We start from the raw sequence: 27,881 nt of genomic DNA on the forward strand, positions 1-27,881 counted from the left end.
CCCTACTTTCCCTAGCCTAGACCTGATGGTAGTGCTAATTCTGGGTCCGGTGTTACACTGCGACGTCGCGCTGCATTTTTCTACACAATAGTCCACCCCCCCCCCACCTTTTACCCAGCATTTTCTGCCCTCAGTCTATTTGCAGCAGTGCTCTTGAGCAAACGCAAGGCATAGCTTGATTTTTTTTAAACCATGGCTTCTAAAAAAAGTGCAGAAAAGTGTAGGCATATTATTTGATTTTTATTAGTGCTTTATAATGTTGTGTCACTGTTTTATGTCACAGGTACAGATTTATATCCAGCTCACTTCCTTGAGGTTAGGCATTCTAACATTATTTTATAATCTGGAAAATTTCAGACCGGAGGGGCTACATTGTATACGAACAAATGTCAGCCACATTATCTTCCAGTCCACAGGAGATAGATAAGGAGATATGGTTCTTAAGAGATCAGACTTGAAAAGTTTAATGGAAGCTGTGATTCACCATTTTGAAAGCTAAAAGTGAAGACATGAATTATTTGAATATTAACCAAGATAACATAATGCACTAAGTGCTTTAATTCCTTAGAAACTAGAAATCCAATCCTCTTACCTTTGGACGTTTCCGGCAATACATATGCATTCAGCTCAACCTCATTCTTTGGTAGAGTGATCTCCACACTGTCTCCAGCAGAAACAACTAATTCCTTCATTGCTAACACAGAAGACAAACAATGTTTTAACATTCAGAGAATCCAAACAAAATTCCTACATCAACCAACCAGTCAGCTCCAATTCAGCACACTGAATAATTATTGTCCTTGGCAGGCTGAAAAATACAATGTGTAAAATAGACAGCATTCAAAAACTAACTTTTTGCCAATTTTCATTAGTGTTTTTTAGTTTATCTAAGAAGTAAGCCTAAACCAGGCTTGTCCAACTCACGGCCTGTGGGCTAGGTTGTGACCCCCGAGATCTTTGAACTTGGCCCATCAAACTTGTTGAGCATTCAACAAACTTATATTTGAAAAATGCTGTAAATCTGCTCATCCAATCACAGGCTGGTTCCTCTCTGCATTTGCTGCTGAGGCTCACAAGTGATCTATGTCAGCAGCAAATGTAGAGAGAATGCAGCCTGTGATTGGGTGAGCAGCAAAAAGCAGGGAGATGAGCTCCAGGGCCTGGAAGATGAAGCAGCTGGAGTGGCGTGGCACAGCCCAGGCAAGCTGGTGTGGAGCCAAGTGGCATCAGGGTAGCGGTGTGGGGGTGGGGAAAAAAGACAGAGAGAGTGTGAGTGGGGGGACAGAGAGAGGGGGGGGGAAAGAGAGAGAGAGAGAGAGGGGGGGAAAGAGAGAGAGAGAGGGGGGGCAAAGAGAGAGAGAGAGAGAGGGGGGGTAAAGAGAGAGAGAGAGAGGGGGGGCACAGAGAGAGAGAGAGAGGGGGGGCAAAGAGAGAGAGAGAGAGGGGGGGCAAAGAGAGAGAGAGAGAGGGGGGGCAAAGAGAGAGAGAGAGAGGGGGGAAAGAGAGAGAGAGAGAGGGGGGAAAGAGAGAGAGAGAGGGGGGGAAGAGAGAGAGAGAGGGGGGGAAGAGAGAGAGAGAGGGGGGGAAGAGAGAGAGAGGGGGGGAAGAGAGAGAGAGGGTGGGAAGAGAGAGAGAGGGTGGGAAGAGAGAGAGAGGGTGGGAAGAGCGAGAGAGGGGGGGAAGAGAGAGAGATGGGGGGGAAGAGAGAGAGAGGGGGGTAAGAGCGAGAGGGGGGGGAAGAGAGAGAGGGGGGGAAGAGAGAGAGAGGGGGGGAAGAGAGAGTGAGGGGGGGGAAGAGAGAGTGAGGGGGGGAAGAGAGAGTGAGGGGGGGAAGAGAGAGTGAGGGGGGAAGAGAGAGTGAGGGGGGAAGAGAGAGTGAGGGGGGGAAGAGAGAGTGAGGGGGGAAAGAGAGAGAGGGGGGAAGAGAGAGAGGGGGGAAGAGAGAGAGGGGGGAAGAGAGAGGGGGAAAAGAGAGAGGGGGGAAAAGAGAGAGGGGGGGAAAGAGAGAGGGGGGAAAGAGAGAGAGGGGGGAAAGAGAGAGAGGGGGGAAAGAGAGAGAGGGGGGAAAGAGAGAGAGGGGGGAAAGAGAGAGAGGGGGGAAAGAGAGAGAGGGGGGAAAGAGAGAGAGGGGGGAAAGAGAGAGAGGGGGGAAAGAGAGAGAGGGGGAAAGAGAGAGAGGGGGAAAGAGAGAGAGGGGGGGAAAGAGAGAGAGGGGGGGAAAGAGAGAGAGGGGGGGAAAGAGAGGGCGAAGAGAGAGGGCGAAGAGAGAGGGCGAAAAGAGAGGGCGAAAAGAGAGGGCGAAAAGAGAGGGCGAAAAGAGAGAGGGCGAAAAGAGAGAGGGCGAAAAGAGAGAGGGCGAAAAGAGAGAGGGCGAAAAGAGAGAGGGCGAAAAGAGAGAGGGCGAAAAGAGAGAGGCCGAAAAGAGAGAGAGGGAGACAGTGAGTGAGGGGGGAAGAGAGAGAGAGAGAGAGAGACATAGACAGACAGACAGAGAGAGAGACTGTGTGTGAGGGGGAGAGAGAATCGTGAAACTATTAATGTATATAATATTATTGGAAAATATTTTTCTTTTAAAATAATGGTTTAGTCTGTGGGTATGTCCTAACTGGATTAAAACCAGCTAGTCTGGGTCCTTTGATGTGTATTAGTTTTGATTTGTAAGAGAGATAAAAAATTTGCATTTTTTGATTAGAGCATTCAAGAAGTGGGGTGAAAACTGACAATTATCTACCAGATACCAAGCCATATGTTTACATTACTAATAAAATTGGCGCTATGAAAGGGGTTTTAATAGAAGAGGCTAGCGATACAATGAGAATTTACATTCAATGGGTGGCAGTAGGTATAACTTCAGCAGTTTTCGGGTGTGCAGAGGAGAGGCAATGTGAGATCAAAAGGCAGCTGTAAGCCTCCAACTGTCTCCACGCGATCCAAAATGAAAAGAACCTCATTTTGAATTTGTATGGTGAAAATGCTTTGCCTGGTGTTTGGTTAAGTCTATGGGTTGCTGTTGTCTTAATGGAGATTAGTTTGGGAATTTGTTAAAAGTTATGATAGTAATTTGTAGCCATGTGTATACATATTTTAACCTGTGTAAATAAAAAAAATGTTTCATTTAGTTTAATGTTAAACCTCAAGAATTGGTGGTCTGATTCCTGGATTTAGTCATATCTCAAACATAACACTTAAAATTATTGCTTATGACAGTTGTTTAGAGTTTTTTAAATAACTCAGGATTTTTAAATAACTCAGCTTTACTAGCTGCATCAGTCATAGCAACTGGGGGCTCTTGCCGGGATAAATTATATTTCTAATTCCTTGATTGGTTAGGAATTGGTGAACGTGAAGCTTGTGAGTACGAGAGGCACTTTGAATTCAGGAGTTGGTGAGGTACTTTAGAAATGGTGAAACTGCAAGATGGCTTTGGCAATTGCTAAGACTTGTCTGGGAGTAGAAGAGATAACTCTGATTGGGTTGGAGAAAATAACCTAAAGCAAGCTAACAGTTGGCAGATAAGTTAAAATTGGGGTTACCTGCAGAGGCTAGAAAATCAGATATAGTTAAAAATATAGCACAGCATCTACAGTTGGAAGTGAAACCTGACACTAGTGAGTCACAGCTGGAGGTAATGAGACTTCAGTTACAAATCAAGACGCTTGAATCTGAACAAGCAAAGGAACTGAAAAAGTTTGAATTAGAAGCAAGGGAATTAGAAGTTGCGAAGATAGAGAAGGAGAAAGAGAGAGAGAGAGAGAGAGAGAGAGACTTTCAATTGAAAATGTTGGCAATTAGAAAAGAAATGTTAGTATCTAAAGTAGAACCCGGGGGGATATGTTTAAATTTGTACAAGCTCTTCCATAGTTTGAGGAAAAAGATATTGAAACATTCTTTATTCCATTTGAGAAGCTAGCAAAACAGATGAAAAGGCCACAGGAAAATTGACGTTATTATTACAGTGTAAGTTGGTTAGGTAGGGCACATGAGGTGCATGCTTCGCTTTCAGCAGAAGTGTCGGTGAATTATGATGTGGTGAAGAGAGCTATTTTGAGTGCAAATGAGTTGGTTCCTGAAGCATACAGGCATAAATTTAGGAATATGAGGAAATAGTCTAGGCAAATCTCATATTGAGTTTGAAAGAGAAAAACCAAGTAATTTTGACGGGTGGATATGGGCGTTAAAAATAGAGACAACCTATACAGCTCTTAGGGAAGTCATTCTTTTGGAAGAATTTAAAGATTCAATGCCTCAGTAGTGAGAACTCGTGGAGGAACAGAGGGTTGATTTTGTAAGACAAGCAGAAGAAATAGCTGATGATCATGAGTTAGTTCATAGAGCTAAATCTTTTTTCCTTCATGCTTTCAAATTGGAAAATGATTTTAAAAAAAAAGTGGCAAGGTGAAAGGTAGGTAGGCAGTCAGGGAGGAGAAGGAGTAGCTGGAAGTTCTCAGAATAAAAAGGAAGGTGCTGAAGGTAGAAGTGACATTTAAAATTTGGGGTGTTTGCATTGTAATAAAGTGGGGCACATGAAGTCAGTGAGTTGGAGGTTGCAGGAAAAACCTGTTGAAATTATTGAGGTACAGAAAAGCTCTGGAAGTAAAAGTACTGTGGGTTCAGACACAGGAAAAACCAGTGGTTTGTGTACAGGTGAAACAGAGACAATCAGGGGAAGATAAAGAAGTGAGATTGTGTTTACAGTTTACTCAAGAGAATTCTGGGGAGCAGGTTGCAGAAATGTTTAAAGACTTTTTGTATGTGAAGAGAAAGTCTTTCCTTTTGTACAGGGTAAACTAGGTAAAAGGTGTTAACATTTTAAGAGATACAGGGGCTAATCAATCCTTAATGTTGTGGGATAGTGATATTTCTTGTTCAAAGGGAGTGTTGCAGGAGGAGGTAATAATAAGTGGGATTCATGGAGATGCTAAATCTATTTCGTTGTGGAAGGTAAATTTCAAGAGCAAATGGAAGAATGGTGAAGTTATAGTTGGAGTGGTGGAAAAATTGCCCATTGCAGTGGTTCAAATTATTTTGGTAATGAAAAAGCTGGATTGCAAATGTGGGTGATGCCTATGGTAGTTGAGCAGCCTGTAGAAGTGTTTTCAACAGAAGTACTACAGAAGGAACATCCTGGATTGTTTCCCAATTGTGTTAGAATGAGATCAAAGATCCATAGGGAAGGACAAGATAAACGAGATAAGCAGGCAGTTCAAAGGCAAGAAGGTGGTGCCGAAATCCAATTTGCTGGCACTGTATTTGATAACATTGTTCAGGAGGAAGGAATACAGGGCAGTTCAGTTGAAGTGTTTAATTCAAAGAGAATAGTGGAGTTACAGAAAGATGATTTGCAATTAAACCAGTTATATCAGAAAGTTTTCAGAAACCGAAGCAAATTGTATTCCAGTATGTTATTATCTTTGAGGTCATATTTTAATGAGAAAACGGCAGTCAGATCATGTCTCAGCAAATGAAAGCTGGAGGGAGGTGCATCAGGTTGTTATCTCATTAAGGTATAGAAATGAGATTATGAGAATTGCTCATGAAATTCCAATGGGGGGGACATTTAGGAATTAGGGAAACACAGGAAAATTTCAGAGACTTTTTTTGGCCAGGATTGTATAGGGATGTATTCTGTAGAACCTGTTATACATGTCAAATAACAGGAAAGCCACATGCAGTGATTAAGCCAGCACCTTTAATCCCAAATTCAGCATTTGAAGAGCCTTTTACCAGGTCATGATTGATTGTGTAGGACCCTGCCTTAAGACTAAAAGTGGAAATCAGTATTCAATGACAATGATGGGTGTGTCTGCTAGGTTTTCTGAACGATACCTTTAAGAAATATTACAACCAGGATGATTGTGGAGGAGGTAATTATAATTTTATTTTTACAAAAAAAAACTCATGGTTGACCTAAGAAATACAATCAGGTCAGGGGTCAAATTTCATGTTACAGCTGTTTAAGGAAATAATGAACAGTTTGGGGATAAAACATTTTAAATCAACAGCTTATCATCCAGAGTCACAAGGAGCTTTGGAAAGGTGGCATCAAACTTTAAAAACTATAATAAAGCATACTATCATCATAATTATGCACAGGATTGGGATACAGGAATTCCAGTTTTGTTATTTGCTATTAGAAACACTCCTAATGCATCGTCTGGTTTTAGCCCTTTTGAACTAGTTTATGGTCATGAGGTAAGGGGGCAACATAAATTGAGTCATGAGACATTTGTGGGTCTAAATTCAAAAACTACTCTCCTGGATTATGTATTAAATTTCACGGAAAGATTGAACAGAGCATGTGAGTTGGTTAGGGTACATTTAAAGATACCACAGCAAGTGATGAAAGTGAAAGCAGATAAGGCAGCTAAAATTTGCAGTTTTGTTTCCGGAGAGAAAGTACTAGCTTTACCAGCACTAGGTGATTCATTAAATGCAAGATTTAGTGGGCCTTACAGGATTGAAAGGAAATTGATTGAAGTAAATTATTTAATAAATACTCCAGATAGAATAAAGAAGCAGAGGGTGTGTCATGTAAACATGCTTACAAAATACTTTGACGGGAAACAGGCACAAAAAGAGGTATTAGTGATGGTGGATGATGAGAAAGTGGTAGAAGGGTAGGACTCTGAAATTGATTTTCGTCTAATCAAATTGGATAACGAGGCGGTGCTTGAAAATTTAAACAAAATATTGAGTTACCTTCCAAGCAATTGTCAAAGTGATTTGGAAAAGCTATTGCAGTCACACAAACCCATTTGTGGAAATAAGTTGGGAAAGGTACATCTAGCTTTACATGAAAATGATATTTCTATACATACATCAAGAAGGCAACAACCGTATAAATTAAATCAGCAAAGTTATCACAAGTACAAGAAGAAATTTATTTCATGATTCAAAATGATATCATTGAGTCTAGTTGCAGTAACTGGAGTTTGCCTATTTTACTGGTACCGAAACCTGATGGAACAAAGACTGTGTGTGGACTATCGAAAGGTGAATGCGGTGACAAAAGTGGATTCACATCCCAAACCACAGTTGGAGGATCGCATTGAGAAAGTGGGACTATCGAAATTTATCACAAAGATTGACTTGCTAAAAGGACATTGGCAGGTACTGTTGTCGAAGAGAGCAAAGGAGATATCAGCTTTTATAACGCCAAGTGGACAGTATCAGTTTAAAGTCATGCCATTTGGTATGAAGAATGCACCTGCGATATTTCAAAGACTGACAAACAAAGTAATTGCAGGTTTAAGCCATTGTGCGGTTTATACTGATGATCTAATTGTTTTCAGATGTGGGAGGAGCATTACAGCATCTGGAAGAATTATTTACTCAACTACAAGAAGCTAATTTGGTGATGAACTTTGCTAAAAGTGAATTTGCAAAAGCACAAGTTACGTATCTCGGCCATACCATTGGACATGGTATGGTGACTCCAAGAGACATGAAAGTCGAGGCTATTGTGGATTTCCCAGTGCCTACAACAACACGAGAAGTTTTGAGATTTCTGGGCATGAGCAGGTTTTACTGGAAATTTGTACAAATTTTAGCCAAGTGGTTGCTCCACTGACTGAGCTATTAAAAAAAAGTTTCAGTGGACACTAGAGTGTCAGAAACTTTATTTACCATGACACCAATGTTGTCAGTACCCAGTTATGCCAAGCAATTCAAGTTGGCCGTTAATGCATGTGATATGGGCATTGGGGCTGTACTATTACAAGAAGATGATACTGGAATTGAAAAACCAATAAGGAAGCTGAATGCACAACAGAGAAGATATTCAATGATCAAAAAAGAGACTTTGAGTTCGGTCCTAGCATTGCAACATTTTGAAATTTAGGTTGCAAACAATTCATCAGAAAAATTTGGTTTTGCGGACCATAATCCTTTGAAATTTTTGGACAAATTTTGAGACAAAAGTGCAAGGCTTTTCAGTTGGAGTCCATTATTACAACCATTTAATCTACGTATTTATATATATTGCTGGAAGAGAAAATCTGTTCGCAGGTCACTGTGAAGAATTTGAAGCTTAAAGGAAAATGGGACATTTAAAAAAAACCTGGACACTGAACTGGAATGATTTCTGTTGATACCAAGGACTTGTGTATGTGTATATATATATATATATATATATATATATATATATATTTTGTTAAGTTAATGCATGCATATGGCAATGTAATAATATAATAAGTACAGAAGATGGAGATGGGTTATTAAAATTAAGCCATCTTTTAGAATTATGATGGTTCATTTTAAGATAAGGAGGGAGATATCATGAAGCTATTAATGTACATTATTGGAAAATATTTTTCTTTTAAAATAATGGTTTAGTCTGTGGGTGTATCTTAATTGGATTAAAGCCAGCTAGGGTGCTTTCATCTGTATTAGCTTTGATATGTAAGAGAGATACCGTGCATTTGCATTTTTGAATAGATCATTCAAGAAGTGGGATCAAAACTGACACTTATCTACCAGATACCAAACCATATGTTTACATTACTAATAAAATTGGCGCTATGAAAGGGGTTTTATTGTTAGAAGAGGCTAGCGATACAATGAGAATTTACATTCAATGGGTGGCAGTAGGTAGAACTTCAGCAGTTTTCGGGTGTGTAGAGGAGAGGCAATGTGAGATCAAAAGGTAGCTGTAAGCCTCCAACTGTCTCCACGCGAACCAAAGTGAAAAGAACCTCATTTTGAATTTGTAAGGTGAAAATGCTTTGCCTGGTGTTTGGTTAAGTCTATGGGTTGTTGTTGCCTTAATGGAGATTAGTTTGGGGATTTGTTAAGAGCTATGAGAGAGAGTGTGTGTGACAGGGAGAGAGAGAGAGATAAAGTGAGAGGGAGAGAGTGGGAGCTAGAGTGAGGGGAGAGAGAAAGAGCGAGGGGGGTAAGAAAGAGAGAGAGAGAGAGAGAGGGGGGGGGAAGAGAGTGAAAGCTAGAGTGAGAGAGCGAGATATAGAGGGGAGTGACAGGGAAAGAGGGAGAGTGCGAGAGGTGTGTGTGCGGGGTCAGAATGTGTGCATACGTCTGGCTCACTCCCAGTCTCAGGGTTTTCATTCCCCCACCCCACAGACCAACATGCATCTCACAAAGAGTGAGCAGCAGCAAGTGTGCAGCCTGAGGCTGGGAGTGAGCCAAACACAAGCACACACGTGCTCTCACCATCTAATACTCATCTATATTGATTATGCATTGCTTTTTTTTGCTCAGCAATTTGTTTCTTTTCATAACTCGTTTTTTTTTAAAAATTCATGTTTAATATTGTGCCAAACTTAAGCTTTCTGAAATTTGATCACCTGCCCTTTGTGTGAGAAAAATTTTGAAATGTGGCCACCCACACGAAGAGGTTGGATAAGCCTGATCTTAGCATAATTAATAAGCAAATCACCTCACATGCAATCTCTGAATTAATATCCTTAAATACCAAGTTAATGGCCCAAATCCTCCAATCAGGGTCAGAGACCCTATTTTCAACACTGATCAGATAAGACCCACTTACCCTCCCCCCCCGGATTTTTCTGGCCAATCTTCCGATGGAGAACTCAGTCAGCACAGGAAACCAAAGAGACATCAGCAAAGGGAATCAGTGCAGAAGCCATGCACCATTTTTACATCACTAGTATTTTAGCGAGTGTTCACTAACACACTGAAAAGCTCTGGGGCATTTAAACAGCTTTTAAGTGCGTTACTAAATGAGTGCTGCAGTGTGGGTCAGCAGGGTTGGGTGGTGAGATCATGTTGACAGGGTCAGGGAAGGGAGTCAGGTGGTGAGATCGGGTCACATCAGATCAGGGGTGGGTGGGCGGGGGGGTGGTGTGGAGAAGTGTCAGGTTGTGAGGGTGAGAGTCAGAGGTGCGGGTAAGGGAGGAGTCAGGTGGCGGGGGCTAGTCAGTTCAAGTCAGGTGGGGGTTGTTGGGTGGGGTAGTTCAGCTGGGGGCAGGGGAGTTGGTGGTCAGTTGCACAGTTACCCAGGAGCTATACTAGGATTTTCTGTCTAACATTTCCTGGGTAACTATTCAGGTAACTAAGTTGCTGGAGACTTTTTCAAAGGGTCCTGTGGAGCAGGAAAATTGCCCACCTGAAGTTCAAACTTCCCAGGCAATTCCCACAAAGTCAGTGTGTTGGGACGTCAGAAGGGTCCTGTAGTGCATCTTGGAGTGTACGTCCGGTCTCCGCCGATCCAGAGACCATTATATCTGAGTCAATGTTTTAAATCACTCTCATCCATTGGTCAATTCTAGCACTTTCACTGCTCAACTCATTATTCTATTAAATGATAGTTTCATTTTAATTTTTTTAATTTCGGTCTTCGCTAAACAATTTGGACAGCAAAATGGGTCTGGATTCAAATCTCCAATCAAAATCACATTTCTATAAAGCTAATGATTTTCATAACAGCAATAGTAAGAGCAAAATAACAGGGGGTGGGGTGGGAGAAAGCAGAGAAATAGAAACAAAATATGCTGCACTTTACAGACATGAGGAATTATTCAGATATACTAATTTAGACACCAAGAAAGTAAAATATAGCCCAGGAATTAATTACTTTTACAGAATTGTACCCCAAAAACAAATCTGCGAAATTGGGAACATTTTATTTAAGGTCAAATGTCTGATCCTAGGTAAACAGCAAGTGGAATAGACACAAGACAAGTCCAGTTATATTGCAAAATTTATTAGCTGCAGGTTCAACTGACTTCAAAACATTTCTTAAAAATCAATGCTGAGTTATGAGCTAACTTTCAAATCAACAACACACATTAATGTGAAGCATTAAGCTGGAAAAGTTATTTCAGGTGTTAGCCTTAGCTCAATTATAGCATTCTAGCCACAGGGTCAGAAGGTTAAAAGCCACAAAGGGACTTCAGAGCAAAATCTGGACAGATATTTCAGTGCAGTACTGAGTGTTGCACTGTTGCAAGTGCCATCTTTTAGATGAGACATTAAACCAAGGTCTTGTTTGCCCTCCCCATGGATGTAGAACTTCCATTGCAGTAGTCTAGAAGAGCAAATAAGCACACTAAATGCTCAGTCAACCTTTACATCTCAAAAAACATCATGAAGAATAGATCATCCTGTTATTTATCTCATTGGTGAATGTGAGACTGTGCTAAGTAGTTACTGTGCTTCCTCACATGACAGCATCAGCTACAATTCAAAAGCAGGTCTGATGAAAGACCATCAGCCTGAAATATAACTCTGATTTTCTCCCCACTGATGCTGCCTGACCTACTGAGTATTTCCAGCAGTTTCTGTTTTTATTTCAAAAGTACTTCATTGGCAGTGAAGCACTTCAGGATGACTCGAGGCAGTGAAAGGCTTTTTACAACGTAAGTTTTTTTTCTCCTTTAAGTTAGTCTTTTCTTCCCTCTTCCAAAAGATTATGAAGGAAAAACTCCTATACAAGGAGATATTTTCCACTTTGGTATTTTAAAAACAATTTTTTGGACACAAACAATAAGGTTAATTTTCACCTTCAACTCCATTGCAGCTCCTCCATTGCAGATTCTGCCCCAATTTTCATCCAATTAAAATTGACAGGAAGAAAATTAGGTGAGGACCACTAGAGTGGGTGACCTGCTCAGTTGGTGTTGGTACAAATTCAGCCATGACCTGTCATTTCTCCTGGTTAGAAAGACTTGGTGTGATTACGAATTTTGCAGTCAGGCTTCTGTTAACTGTCATTAAATTGACCAGGAATCAGTGCTGCGATATTTATTTTTGCTGGCCTCCCATCCCACTACTGAAGTGTTAATAAAACGATGAATATTTGTACTGTCTATACTGTCAGGGTAGGTCAGTTATTAGATTCAGCTCACCTGGTTCCTGTGGAGCACTTGTAATATTGGATGTAGAAGCAGATGTTATACCTTGTGCCATCGCAGTAGTTTTTACTTGTGCTGGTACAGTGCTCAGGAATGGAGTTGGAATGGTGGTAACTGGCAATGTCTCGATGATACTGTTATTTGTTGCATTCATTTGCATCCATTTCTGATTGGTTGATGGACTGGACAAATTGGAATTAGAGGAAGAAACCACCAAAGAGGCAGTGTTTGGCAAAGAGGTTCCTTCATGGATCTAAAGAAATTGGCAAGAAAGTTAATGCTTTGATTACACATAAATTTTCGCAAAATTAAAATGAGATTTTTTACAAGTTTATTTGAAAATTCATTTAAAATGGAAGAATATTTAAAAATGTATTTATAAGATCAGGCTTTCAAAAGAGACCAGAAACAATAGTGTTGAAAGGGATAAATAGGAATACAAACACTTGAATCTATCTTGCTAATAAAACAGAAGCAGTACATTAGTTCTCATCAATTAGGAATGTCAGTTTTAATATGCAATCTCAAATAGGTGATATGATACAGTCTCGGGGTTACAACAAGTTTGATTTATACAGCCCTTTTAACAGCAAAATGTCCTAAGGCAGAAGTGAGTAGAGAAGAAATTGGAATATTTGAGAGAACTAGGGGAGGTAGAATGCGGTTCCACTTGCAACAAACATATGCCTGAAAGACAAATGGAACATTACAATCAGGACGAGTGATGTTCAGCCACTGTCTGGAACATTTGACTTGATAGCGACTATTAAGACTTCCAGTAGACAGAGCCCCTCCCCTCAATTCCCAAATTCCATTAACACCCAGAAACCATAAGTTAAACTAGCTGGCCCAGGGCAAGGATATTCAATGCAATCTTCCCACAAGCACAGTGCAGTCAGGAGTCGATACAACTAAGTATACAATGGCCTCAAAATATCTTCCAAAAAGGAATATGGTAAAGGTTAATAAAATGTACTTTCTTGAGAATGTAACAGAGAGGACCTGTGGAGGTGCATACACATGAACACGCACACACAGGGTCACTGGACAGACAACAGGACAGGAACCCTGGCCGATATTCATCTTTCTAAACCAGGACTGCTGGGGCCAACTGAAACACCCTGACTGCCAAGCGAAGCGCGATCTGCTAAATCAGCACAAACTATGGATCGAACCTGACATCCATCCATTTCTTTATGTCTCTGCTACTTGCTAGATAAACTCAGAGTCAACATGGCAACTAAACAATGTACAACAATGAAAAACTTCTTACAACTTTACTCAATGTCACTATGGAGATTAAATAATGAAATTCAATGATCCTGAATATTTTCATACAAACTTGAAGAGCGCTCATTTAACAGAATTGTTTTTGCCAGGAAACATTTTTTCCTCCCAGATTACCTTAGTATTTATTCAGTAGTGTTATTTCCTTACTATATTCAGACGGCTCTGAAGTTACGTACTGAAGAGCAGAGCAAAACGTAATTTCAAAGCGTCAATAATTTGCACACAAAATGGATAATTTGCCAAATGTTATGAATCATTTGCAGCTCACCAAAACAACAGGAAGGACACTTACTGCCTGATGGCTTACAGGCCGACTTTAAATAATTTATATAATTTTTCAGCACATATTACAATCTCTTACAAACCAGTCAAATGATAACATAATTCACGATATCCAGAGTGTCAGCCATGGATGCAGGGTCTGTGATTGCTCATGCATTTGATGGGTGATGGTGGTGGGGGGAGGAAATGGTTCTTCAACCAAGAAAGTTTGAAATCCATTCTTAAACCCTACATTGCTATTCCCCTTTCAGACTGTAATTCAGTCCTGGTGCTCTGCTGATATTCATAAAGCATTCCAGTATTGTTTAGGATCACTGAAACAAATCAAGTGAATTACGCTCATCACTAATTGCTAGATATTACTTTGTCTAGCAGAGCATTCCATAAAAGAAGTACCATAACACGCTGCTTATTTCAAATGAATTTCTTTCTGCATTTGAAATAATATAATGCCGTTTTAGGCAGCTTTAGAAACAAATCATTCAAATACATTACAAGCTGAGAAATCTTCATTTAGCAAGTCACGATAAAATTAGTCTAATAAACAAAATCCCAACCATGGAGCATGAAGTAACCAAATATATTAGGATATCAGATAATGAAACTTAATTAGCTTTAACTACAAGTTTAATATCTTCTGAGAAACTCACACTTAAGTATGCTTAGTGTAATTAAAAACATTTCAAAGGTCATTCAGTGTGTAGCACAGCTTGTCATTAAGTTTAAAGAATAATTGTAACACGGAGAATGTGCTAAGCAAAATATTCTCTTATTTTAATCTGCTGTATCATTTTACATGTTTCAAATTAAATTCAAGAAAATTAGATATATAAAGTGATAATGCAGAACAGTCCAATTCTAAATCACCCTGCCCTCTTCATCCTACACCCATGAAAGGTGAAGTGACAGATGTAACAATGAGGCTAGCATGTATGTACCATGTGCTCAGATAAGATTGCTAACCCTCCAGGATTGTCTTGGAGTCTCTACCTTATCGTAAGCAATCAGGAAGAAAAATCCATAGGAATTTTCTTTTCTTTTCATTGTTTTTTTCTTTTCATTTTCTTTGAACACTTTGGTTTATTAGTAATACATGTATTGGAAATGGGGAAAAAAACTACAATGTTGAGTAGTTGGAGATGATTTAATGGAATACATCCAGAGTTTGGTACCAAATACCAAGATCACATTATAACTGCATTTGTCTCAGTTTCTCACATTGAAAATGGCATCTTCAATATGGCAGGAAGAGCACATTTCTGGCCTGGATAGTACAATTCTATTTTTATTTGTTAGATCATTAACAATACATTTACAATAATTTGAGATAAAATTTAGCTTTCCATTTTTCCAAAACGTAAGGAAAATACACACCAAAATTTTGGCAACTTTTGGTGAAAATTCTCTTAACCAAAAGATTAATGGGAAGTAGTATTCTATAATTTGATAAGAATTATAGCAAAATATTACTACTCCTTGTCAGGAAGGCAACCTTCCTGTAAGCCACTTCCAACATTGCACCGGTTGCATGTAAACAGTGTGATCTAAGTTGATTATACAGTGTTATTCCATTGCAGTGAAACCTGCACTAATTCCAATGTCCTCACTGGGAACTCACCACATGAAAAATCAATGGGTGTCTATGCCACATTCATTGACACACAAACATGGTGTGCTACCAATTGCTTTCCAATGTAAACTACATATTTAAATGAAGAATATAATCACTTACCAACTCTGAAGAAAAATATTTTTGCACCTATCATTTCTAGTTAAGCATTAGTTCAGATGGGAAGATTTATTTTTTTAAAAATTCAAGATTTACCTCTGGAGGTAGAGTCTGTATCGCCGTCAAGTCTCTCCCCTCTGAAACGGGTCCAGAATGTTTAGCAATTTGATCACTCGAAGTGTCATTTGCCTTGAGGTTTTTCCGAGAGGTCTGTGGATCTTCGTTTGCATGCTGTTGTGGTTTTAAATGCTTTGTGCTTTTATGATCTGTGTTTCCAGATGGCCTTAATTCCTTGCTGCCATTGATAGGTGGTACAGTTTGAGACTGTTCAGAAGTAGCTTCTTTATCAATTTGTAGCAACTTCACAGGACTATCAGATGGTGCAGGTGCCTCACGTCTTGTCCTGGAAAATATTTTGTTTTGCTTTGCTACCAGTGATTTTCCAGATAAGTGACCTACAACCAGGGTTCTGTCAGTAGTGGTCAGATCAGAAGTCCTTGATTCAGCTTTGTAATGAAAATTTTCTTTTAAAATTCTGTGCACAGGACTCTGTGAATCCCCACAAGGAGAAAGTTTATGAATAAACATTAAAAGAGAACCTGATTTGCCTGTTTGGTCTAGCTGACAGTTTCCTTGTTGCCTGCAGTCTAAAAGGTAGCATTTCCCTTCCAGTAGCCATGCAACATTGCAGTGGCATTTCCGACAGCAGGCATCTCTGCAAGACTGAATGGAATCAGCTTTCTCCACTAGTTCCGCAAATCGACTTTCCAGTCCAACTCGCATAACCACTCCACTACGACTTGCTGCTATCTTGCAGTCCTCCATATTTGCACCTACATTAGAGAACACAGGTGGAAATGCAATAATAGTGAGAGGTGAAACATCCTAGTTTTCCATATACTATTAATTAGCTCTGTCACCCAATTTCAGTTTTACATCATTTTGAAACTTTTCCATAGATTCCTGGTATTCATTTTAAAACAAATTATGGTCTAATAATTCAGATTGCCAAAAAGTAAATGTTCCCTACAAGTGTTATTATGAATGTTGCATTCAATCACTACAGAATCAAAGTGCAGAAGAGGCCCTTCGGCCCATCGAGTCTGCACCGACATGTTAGAAACACCTGACCTACCTACCTAATCCCACTTACCAGCACTTGGCCCACACCCCTATGACGTGCCAAGTGCTCATCCAGGTACTTTTTAAAGGATGTGAGGCAACTCGCCTCCACCACCCTCCCAGGCAGTGCATTCCAGACCGTCACCACCCTCTGGGTAAAAAAGTTTTTCTTCACATCCCCTAAACCTCCTGCCCCTCACCTTGAACTTATGCCCCCTTGTTGACCGACCCTTCAACCAAGGGGAACAGCTGCTGTTCATGCCCCTCATAATCTTGTACACCTCGATCAGGTCGCCCCCTCAGTCTTCTCTGCTCCAACGGAAACAACCCAAGTCTATCCAACCTCTCTTCACAACTTAAATGTTTCATCCCAAGCAACATCCTGGTGAATTTCCTGTGCACTGCCTCCAGCACAATCACATCCTTCCTATAATGCGGCAACCAGAACTGCACACAGTACTCCAGCTGTGGCCTCGCCAAGGTTCTATACAGAGCTCTGCCTTCCTAAAGCTTTTCAGCGTTTCCCGTTTTTGACTTGGGAAAATCTGGTCACCCTATTGTTGAGTGTTCATTTCAATTTATGACTATACCACACTGCACCCCCCACCCCTCCCGTCAGGAATGGGAAAAAGAGCATTTGTGTGGGCCAAGGGTTAAAAGTAAAAGGCAAAAACAGGATGTTTGGAAATTGAGTCCAAACCTCGCTTTACCACAGCAATTGTACCTTTTTCTGCTTCCCAATAACAATAACCTTGAGTTTAGTAGTCAAACATTACTGGCAAATTCCTCACGTTGCTCAGAATGGCATAGATATGTAACCAGCTATTAAACTTTCATTAACAAGAATGTTTGAATCCTAGCCAGTCAAGCATCATTCTTTAAATTGGGTAGACATTAGAATAAGAAAAAAGACCAAGATTCACCTTCTACCATTTTGGTAGTCACATCATAATGCATTTATTGACTAATAACATCAATCAACACCTATCAGTTTACCTTCAACAGACCAAGACACGAGGTGGGTGGGGCAAGAGCAGGGAGAACCATAGGTCCAAGAATAATAGTCACCTGTTCCTCCCAACCATGCTACATTTAGCATATATTTTATCAAAATTACTCATATGCTGTATTCCAAAGTATTAATTCAAAAACAATCTAATTTGCATTTGTAGTCGACCACCTTTATTAGCTTTGCACCACCTGCAAGCTCAGCTACTTTGCCTTGTGACTTCGCTTCATATCTTCATGAATGATCTAGAGTGAAAAATCAGAAACAGACCCCGGTGGAAAGCCAATGGTAACATCCTCCAATGTCAATTACAATCCTTGTATCACAACCCTCTGGGTTCTATTGGTTAACTAATTATATATCCATTGTAAAATATTTCTACAGGTTTCCACTTTCATTTTCAGCACCAGCCTTTCCAGATGAACTGAATGAAAGGCTTTACCGGAATCCAAATACACCACCCCCACCTCCCCACACTGTCTTGCCCCTATCTAGCTTCTTTGCCCAACCCTGAAAAGAAAACCGTGAAGCTAAAATGGCCATCATTTATTATTTTGTTTTGATCCAGACACTCCATGATCTTGTCTTTAATAAAAGCATAACTTTACTCACATCAGATGACAGATTTACTGGTGTGTAGTTCCCCAAATCACTGCTGCTACTTCTTTGAAAATAGAATAACATCTGCCCTTCACTAGTCCCAGTGATTTCTAAAAGAACGTGCCAGAGTTGCAAAAATTTTCTTCTTATCATTAAGGGACCTTGGATGCATCTTATCTGCCATAAGTTCATTTTCCTCAAAATTTGCATAGCTGCTCAGCAACCATGCTGGTAGTAATGTGCCACGACATTGCAGATCAAATAAGTTAAAAGCAAAATACTTAAATGCTGGAAATCTGAAATAAAAACAGAAAACGCTGAAAAAATCAACAGGCCAGGCAGAATCTGTGGAGAAGAGTCACACAGATTCAAAATGTTAACTCTGCTTCTCTCTCCACAGATTCCACCAGACCTGCTGAGTTTTTGCAGCATTTTCTGTTTTTAGATCAAATAAATTACCAATCACCTCTTAAAAAAAAAATTCCCCCCCCCCCCCCCCAATGAGTTTTTATACTCAAGGTCAAAGCCTTTAGGCAGTTTTGACATTGTGCACTCTGGATTAAAGCACTCCTCTACCTATCAATCAAGATGCTTCACTTTCTGCAGGTGTATGCAAGGTTTTCGCTTCAAGACTTGAAATAGGTGCACACCATGGAACCTCAGCCTCCATGTCTCAAGTTTAAAATCCATGAGCGCTTGGTATTCCAATTTAGTATTCAATCATCAATAAGGCAATTGCACTGAATAGTCCTTTCCAGGCCTCCAATCCCAGCAAAATTCAAATAGGACAAATTGGAAATATAAACTCAAATAGGAATAATTTTGCCTGCACTTTCAGGAGCAGATTCCAAGCACTGCAGATTCAATACTTTTTCCATACAGCACCAGCGCAAGGCTTCTGACCTAAGTGCTAATTACTTGCAAAATTATAGACATACTCCCACACCCATCAAGAACTTGTTTAAGACTGCCCAATAGCTGGCTGCTTGAACTATCTGAGTAAAATTCAACCCAATATCCTGTTCAACAAGTCTGGGAGCTGAATAACCAATATGATACATAAGCTTCCTCATTTTTTGTACAAGATTGGAATATTAGTTTGAACGTAATTCATTGTCATATAGAGAAAGCACTTGAAACAATGCCTCTTTAAAGTGGAGCTGGGTGATCCTCCACCCTTTAGTCAATTAGTTTTTATGTTTGATTGTGAGGTAAACACTGAAGCTAACCATATGGGGTAGGAACATTGTTACGAAACACAGGAAGGAGTTATGCAAAATCTTATGCAAAGAGAACTACAGCACGTAAGTCTGGCATATATAGAAGATTTGGAGAGATGTGTGTTCTCTCCAATTTTTACCATCCAGTTGCAGAGTAAATATTGTTATGTGCACCAATGTCAAGATAATGTGCCACCAGTAGAAATAAAAAAACCTATATATTAAACATACTTCAAAGTTACCATAGGTATGGAAGAAGAGAGAATATCTCCATTGACACAGTAAACATGCTAATCCACAAATCACCATATTTACTAAATTCAACTTTAAATTGCTCATGGTGGCATTTGAACTCACAACCTCAAGGTTTTAAGTTCAGTACCAAACCACTACACCACCATACATGAGAGAGGCATTCTTTAGTTTTTATACTGTGGTTGTATTTCAGTCATTTGACAGAAGGAATTGGTATCAGTAGCATAAGACAAGGATCTTTTGATTCATTTTAACAAGCTCAAAATAGAAAGAATGTTTTCTTTACTTAAAATCGCTATGAATAGTGAGGAAAATGGTTCATTAATTTCTTCACATCAATAAACATAATCAGGCAGAGGTGAAATGTCTCTGTGAATTTGTAGAGAGATTGGCTCTTGTGAACTGGAGGATGAAGGTCAAAAAGACTCACTGCCTCTATAAATTAAGTGAACATTGAAGACATCTGGGAACTGGGGAAGAGAGAGCATGTGGTGACGAGAGAATGGAATACCGGGGGAAGAATGGCTGTTGAAATAGTTTTTGGGTAAGTAAAGGCATTTTTTTTTTTTATATTCATTTATGGGATGTGGGCATCGCTAGCCCGGCCAGCATTTATTACTCATCCCTTGTTGCCCTAGTTCAGAGGGCACTTAAGAGTCAGCCACATTGCTGTGGGTCTGGGGTCACACGTAGGCCAGACCAAGTAAGGATGGTAGAAAGGAAAGGGAAGGAATTCCCTTCCTTTCCTTTCAGGAAGGACATAAGTAAACCAGATGGGTTTTTACAACAGTTGACAATGGTTTCATGGTCATCATTTGATTTTTAATTCCAGATTTTTATTGAATTCAAAATCTATCATCTGCCATGGCGGGGTTTGAACCCACGTTCCCAGAGCATTACCCTGGGTCTCTAGATTACTAGCCCAGTGACAATACCACTCTGCCACCCCCATTAAAAATCTATGAATCGTGAAGTAATAAACTGGTTCACCATTTTTAAAGAAAACTGTCTCCCACACTGCATACAAAAGTGAATTGGGGTGACATGGTATTTGGAAGTGTGCACAGTTTAAAATGTCCCATGAGTTAACCTCACAAGAACCTTTGCATTATTATTTAGAGATCTGAGCTAGGAATCCAAGGTTTATTACAAATTCCCTAGGGATGCCCTTTTAATGTGTCAACTGTCTTTGGAATCAATCCTCCTTTATTAATTCTACAAAACTAGCTGCAGCAGAATGACTAGATCAGTGGCGTTAACAAAAATCCTCTTAACAACTTGCTAACTCTTTCAACTTGCCTCCTGCTTGCCGACCCTCTTGCTCACCATCTCTCTTGACTCATCACATCCCTCCCTGACTTTGCTGTTCGTTGCTTCCCTCCTGCTCACCGCTTCCCTCCATGACCCTCTCGACTCTCCACCTCCCTCAACTTGCCACCTCCCTCCTCGACCTTCTTGCTTGCCACCTCCCTCCTGCTCGCCGTTCCCTTCCCCGGCCCTCCAGCTTCCCACTTCCCTCCAAGACCCTCTGCTTGTTGCTGCCTCCTCCATTCACCGCCTACCTCATGCTCGACATCTCCCTCTCCCAAACCTAGATTGAAAGCACTGCACCTGGAAGCTTAAAATACAAGGAGCTATGTTTTGTGAATGAAAGAAACCCATTTTCCAAAATTTTGTCCAATGTAAAAAATATGAGGTCATCCACTTTGCATTGAAAAAGATATAAAAGGGCACTTTCTAAATGGTTAAGGCCACGCTTTTAATTTAAAAAAAAACTGGATTTTCCCTAATCCAACAAGTTTGCTTTGATGTTGTTGCCAGGTGCACAAGATCTGCACATTAAAAAAACATAACAACATCGACATAACAGGACATCAACAAACAGTTCAAAGTTTAATGATTCAACTTGTCACAGTCACAAGTTTATCCACGGTTTGAATAGGTCGTCTAAGCTTTTGTTCTCCAATATACAATTTTTAAATGTATTTCCATCCATTGTTTTATCTCTACCTTTTAGCCTATTTCGATCCCTTCCCCCCACCCCACCCCCACTAGGGCTATCTGTCACTTGCTCATCCTGCTTTCTACCCTTAATGTCATCATTAGCACATTCCTCAGCTAATATCACCACCGTCAACACCCCTTTGTACTTTTGTCTATGACATCTTTGGCAATCTCTTCTTTGCCCCCACCTACCACTGGCCCTCTATCCAGCTCTACCTGTCCCACCACAAACCCCCCCCCCGCCCCCCCATCCAGCTTATATTTCTTCTCATTTCTATATTTCTTAATTCTGATGAAGAGTCATACAGACACGAAACTTTAACTGTATTCCTCTCCGCAGATGCTGTCAGACCTGCTGAGTTTTTTCAGCTATTTTTGTTTTTGTTGGAGCAGTATCAAGTTTTGCCCATAGCAATTACATCAACTTCCACAGTCTATGCCATTTACAACTCCCGCGCAGCATTAGTGAAATTTGAACTGAACAGAACCTTGATCTCATTTGCATTATTCTGCTTTGTCTTCCTCACTGGATTTTCACTAAATTTAATCACATTACCATTTCCAGAGGGTAATTTGGTTGTTGCTGAACTGGGCGGGGGGGGGGGGGGGGGGGGGGATTGAATTGGGTTTTTATCTGTTTTTGTGGCCTCTTACAGGAGATGACATGATTGTTGGTGGGTAGACTGTTGCGAATCTTGATGCTTTAAAGCAGCACAACTTTGAAGGATAAGCTCTATGGAACTAGTTTTTTTTTTCCTGCCAACTCTCATATTTTTATCTACCCCAAAACTTGCAATCTTATATACATGTGTATAGATTAGCTGGTGTAGACTTAACAAGCAGCCCAACCAGCAGGATATATTTCATCGGAGATCGTATAGGCTTCCCAGCACATTTTCCAGTTTAACTCAGTGGTAGAAGATCATAGCCTTTAGGCCCACTCCAGAGACTAGGCTAACAGTTCAGTGCAGAACTGAGGAGTGGTGCACTGTGTCAATGCTGTAATAAATGGAGGTCACCTTACTTAAGTAGACATAAAAGACCCCAAGCCACCTGCTTGAATGTAAGTGGCTTAGCTAAATCATTTCAGAGGGGTCTGGAGACAGAGGCCAGACTGGATAAGGGCCAGAGAATTCCTTTCCTAAAGGAAGGCAAACCAATTGGGTTTTTAATGATAAACCAAAGTTTTATGGCCTCCAAAACTGAGACTAGCTTTCTCATTCCAGATTTAATGAAATAACTGAATTTAAATTCCGCAGTTACCGTGGTGGGATCTGAACTCATATCTCTCGATCATTAGTCCAGGCCACTGGACTAATAATCCAATAACATAACAATTCTGCTACCATATCCTCTCATGTTAAACTTGAACAATAGCAACTGCACTTCAAAAGTAATGAAGTGATATAGTGTTTCATAGCCACTGAAAGATCTTTTTCCCCACTTGTCCTGAAAAGTGAAAAATATCACAAACCCAGAACAATTCTTGAAAGCTAAGAAAAAACATCAAATGTATGTGTATGTTAATTAATAGACATAGACAAGATACAGGTAGTGCATGGCCACGCAACTCTTAAAACAGTGAACACAGAATTAGTCTCACGTAGCTAAAACACCCTTCTAGAACACTTCTCTTCTGCAATCTGGCAACTGATGGATACTTTTAGATGGAAAAGTAAGGTTTTCCTCTTGTAGACCTTCTTGACATAATTTTATGCATGGAGCATGTAAATTTCAAATATCAAATTCATATTTTTGACAAGACTAAAGGCAGCAGGAGAACTCCTCACTGCTAATCTAAACCAAAGCAGGTTAGATAAGGCAGCTGTAGGAGTTACAGTATAGTGTCAGCCTTGCCTTAGTCAGTAGCACACTCGCCTTTGAGTCAGAAGGTTGAGAATTCAAGCCCATTCTAGGACTTGGGCACAAAAATCAAAGCAGACACTCCAAATTGGAACTGATGTGCCACCTTTCGGATGAGGTATGAAACCAATTCTCCTTTTGAGCTCTCAGGTGGATGTAAAAGATCCTGCAGCGCTACTTCGCAGTTAACCTCAATATTTATCCCTCAATCAACACACAAAAGAATGGGTTATCTGTTACTATCACATTGCAGGTGTTTGCTGTGTGCAAACTAGCTGCTGTATTTCATACATTACAGCAGCTATTCCATTCTAAAAATATTTCACTGGTTGTACAGTGCTTTGAGGGATCCAGAGGTCACAAAAGACACTGTATAAAATGCAAATCTTTCCTTTTATCTTTCACAGAATGTTATTGAGCAGTTTTACATAGCTTCAGAGTTTCAAATGCCTCGACCGTGTACAATTTAACCTACTGACTGGCCTGTTGCGTTTGAAGAGTTTTCAGTTTTTGTTTTAGATTTCCAGCATTAGCACTATTTTGCTTCTTGCTACCAAGTCAAAATTCATTTTCAAATTCAATGTGGAAATACTGCTGTGGAGACCTGTTCCAAATTAGAATTGATATGGCATTTTTTTAAAGGAAAAAAAGCCTAAGCTACACTGTTCAATGTAAATATCATCATAGCTGGTGCAAGATATTGTGCTCCAATATCTTGACTTATGTGCAAATGAACACTTCAGACCTCCCTCAGATGACTATTACATTGGTTAAATTATTCTTCTGTACAAGCTTATCAGTGATGTGAAGACTAGACTGGAGTTTCCAAGGTCATAGACTCCAGCAATGTAGATGTTATGGTACTGTAACCAATTTAGATGGAGGTTGAACAATATTAAAAATTCATTTCCCCTAATTTCCCCACTTCCTTCCTGGCTAGCCTTTAGACCTCCGCCCTCTATGAACTCCAGTACACTAGGAGCTCTATTTACTGGTTATCCCGAACTTCACTGACCTACAATGGCTCCCGGTCATCGAACAGAATGTAAATTAAATCCTCTTCATCTACAAATCTCTCCACAGCCTCCCTCCACTCTATCTCTACAACATTATTCAATTTTGCGCTCTCCTTTTTCTTCCAGTTGTTCTAGCCTCCCTGTTCTCCCTTCAGCATTCCTCATCCCATCATACCAATAGTGGTTATACTTTCAATTGTTTCTACTTCAATTCGTCCTACCTCCTATAGCACCTTTAAAAGCTCTTTCAAATTCCATCTTTTCAAGCAATTTTTGGGTGCCTCTGCTAATTTCCTATTCTTTTTCTCTTCTGAAGTTCTTTTTCCATCCTGGAGGCCCAAAACGAGTACAAATATATTGTTGTGGTAACTTTTCCTGGTGTTAGAGGAAAAATGTGAATTCAGGCCTTTCCAAGAGATGAAACAACAATCTTTATTCAAATTATTACATCACAACCACATGGGTGCAATTTGAGCAGTGCGGGTAGCGCGATGTAACAATGTAAAAAAAAACTTAAAACACAGTTTGAAATTGCTGATAAAATTTCAATCTGCATGATATAGCTTCAGCTAAACATTGCCTCAGCAACATTCCTCACACTCATTCAATTATTTTAAATGTTTAGTTATGTATTTGTAATACACTACAGAAATTTTAACACACTCTTTAAACAGCTATTAAATATCAACCCAGTTACATTCTATTGGTGTAACTCGCCTCGTAGTGCACACAGTCAGCACAATAAATTGCCTCAGGGTACAGGGTGACCTGAATAGACTTCACTGTCCTACAGCTTTGGATACAAATTACCAGTATGTAATTGTACTGTGAAATTTTACACTTAAACAATAACATACATTCCCAGCAAAATGCCACAAAACAATTGTGAAGGAATATTATTACATGTTTTAAAACTGACCAACTCCTTCAGCTCGGGCACAGCACTAAATGTTTGCATCAGCAAATAAGGTGCTACAAATCCCAGACAATCTTACACTCCATTTTTCCCACTGCTAGATATTAGTGAGCTGTAAGACAAGATCGAAAATATAGGTAAATATGAAATCCATTTTACTTTGAAAATAGAAAATATAATTGGTTTAAAGTTAAATAAATAAAACTGGAACACTTGATGCAAGCTGTAATAATAAAATAAAATATATATTTTTTCATTTCTTGCTGTTATTTCCCATTGAGTCACCAGTACACCAAGTGGTAAAATTTAGAAGCTGAATTTTTTTCCAGAATTTAAGTGGCAAGATCAATTTTTTTTTTTTTACTAAAGTTAATTGTAGTGCTTGAAACTTAAGCTATCACGTTAAAAAGAATGATTCACTTGTAGTCAGAAAAGTGTCAGTGAAGATAATAGCCGGGATTTTCCGGCCCCCTCGAGGGCTGGACCCACCACGGGCGAGGCAGTGCCCCAGCTGGATGTCCATTGATTTGCGATGGAACCAGAAGATCCAGCGGTGGGTGGGCACGGGAAAACCCATCCAATATTATAGTTATCCAATAGTGAGAGTATTCCTTGAAGCTTCTGCATGACACTTCTCCAAGTTCCGATTATATTATTTTACTTTAGAAATACACAAATGCCAGAATTTATAGATTAGACAATTTGAAACGTGGACTTTATATGGGCTATTAGGAGATTGAGTACTCAAGAGTTAACCCCCTGTAATCTTCTGAGCTGTGTACTCAGCGCAAGCCACATTCCGTCAGCTGGCAACCAGCAATTGCTGGTAAACATGCCAGTATTATCCTCAAACATAACATGCGTGATTCAGTTGGTTGATTAGATGTTGTTGGTGTTGATTCAGGAATAAACAAGGGCAGCTGACACTTATACTAAAATGCTTAGCAACAATTGCTGATGCTTTCAGTTTCACGATCCCAGTGAGAGGGCAGAGATAATCATAGTATGCTTGTGCACTTGTGCCTGCATTTGCATTAAAATGGGATTGTGGTCAAAGTAAATAGCGTACAAATATTGTGTCTCGTTGCACACATGAAGAATGCTCACTTGGGAGAGGCACTTCAAAATGTCATAACATACGCACACTTTAAAGCTTCAAGAGCGTTCCTTTTATTTTCCACAAAGTATTCTTGTTAATTAAGAAGGCAGAATGAATTGGCAGGCAAAAAGGTAAAGTCTAAGCTCCACTGAATAAATCAAAGAACTAGAATTAAACTGGAATTTAGTTCCTCTCAAAGAGGGACTAATAAATATAGAGTAACAGAACTCTCTTGTAAACATAGCTTCCATATCACTACTAAAAGCTACTGGAAATTATGCTTTTCTGCACACATTGTCCAAACATCTAAAAGACATTATAAATTTAATTTCCTTAAAATATTAAATTGAGAAACTGATGTTTAATTCAGTAATACCAATCACATTTTAAAGTAGAACTGATTATATATGCACAATTGATGAGGATTGACAAAATAGATCAATTTCCATAATGAGAACAATTACACAAGTGTTGGATGAGTGTTTTGCGCAACATACAATAGGTATAAAACCTTCCATAAGTGGTTGGACAGACGTGCTTAAGAGATGCATAATAAACCAAATTTTTTAAACAACTTACAATTAAAGTCCAAACTGCAAACATCATTGACTTAAATGTTAACTGCAATCTACTGATCCCTTTTTCAGCTTTTCCCCTTTTAATGCTACTGCACAACATTACTGAGGTTGTATTAGAACCTCAGTAACAAAAATTAAATACTAAAATGATGTGCTCAAAGTGGTAGGACGTGAATCTGCACCTTTGGTTCTCCGTGTCAAATTTATAGACGCAACAGAGCTATCAGGAGTAGGGAGAAAAGGCAATTTTCACATTTGCCCAAAGGAAGGAAGAATATAATCAACGAAGAGTGTATTTAGAACCCATTTTGATCATCTCAGGTTGAATTGCATGAACAGGTTACTCACAGCTATTTTTCCTCTCTGGAATATGAACTCCAGGCATAAATACATTAACACACTAAAAATGTTACAATGACACAAACTAATAACAAAAGAATACCTTTGCATGTTGTACGTAAAGCTCAAAGCAAACATCAGACCCTCACAATACTAAAACAAATTCTCAAAAGTAGGCTCGAGTTATGAGTTTCTCTGAAGCTGCCATGTCTGCACAGAATCAAGGTCTACTAACACCTGTCAAGATGACAAGTCATTTCCATACTATTACAGTTCTCCTCCACAATTCCACATAGAAATCAAAATACATTACATCCAAGATTCCTGCTTTCAAATTTTAATAACTTGGGCCATTGCACAAATAAATTACATGACCTCCAGTGGAATATTTTAATCAAACTCCTGGATCCAACAGAACATTATATGAGCGTGGCTTTATCACCCATGTTATGCAGCAGTGTCCGCTTGTTAGTTAAATACCATTTTAGATTTGGATTTCTGTGGTATACTCCACATGAACAATCATTGACTGAATCTCTTCACTGGCTCACACAGGAATTTCTATCAGGGAGCAGCACAACAGCAATCAGAATCCTGGGCGCAGCTCAACTACCCACCACCTCAACTCAACTAAGGAAAGTTCTGAGATGTGAGCAAAATCAATGTAAATATCTGAAAAGTAGGAATTATAGGATATCAACAGCTAATTATGAATACCCTGTATATAT

At 39.6% G+C, this 27,881-nt stretch overlaps 2 protein-coding genes across 5 annotated transcripts in view; one reads left to right on the forward strand and one right to left on the reverse strand.

The window, feature by feature from the left end:
* Positions 1 to 27,881, forward strand: part of ncdn (neurochondrin) — a 161,349-nt gene that overhangs the window by 110,098 nt on the left and 23,370 nt on the right. The gene's annotated exons all lie outside the window — the stretch shown is intronic.
* LOC121291076 (dyslexia-associated protein KIAA0319-like protein) overlaps positions 1 to 27,881 on the reverse strand; it is a 112,810-nt gene that overhangs the window by 76,163 nt on the left and 8,766 nt on the right. For all 4 annotated transcript variants that reach the window (XR_005945954.1, XM_041212109.1, XM_041212108.1 and 1 more), the window contains 3 exons: positions 15,229 to 15,965; positions 11,826 to 12,084; positions 593 to 694 (listed from right to left, as the gene is read on the reverse strand). Coding sequence is in view for 3 of the 4 variants with exons in the window: in XM_041212109.1 (XP_041068043.1) it covers positions 593 to 694; positions 11,826 to 12,084; positions 15,229 to 15,965 (1,098 nt within the window). In the remaining variant the exon portion in view is untranslated. The remainder of the gene's footprint in view (positions 1 to 592; positions 695 to 11,825; positions 12,085 to 15,228; positions 15,966 to 27,881) is intronic.

Source organism: Carcharodon carcharias, chromosome 19 (assembly GCF_017639515.1).
Source record: "Carcharodon carcharias isolate sCarCar2 chromosome 19, sCarCar2.pri, whole genome shotgun sequence".
NCBI classification, from domain to species: Eukaryota; Metazoa; Chordata; class Chondrichthyes; order Lamniformes; family Lamnidae; genus Carcharodon; species Carcharodon carcharias.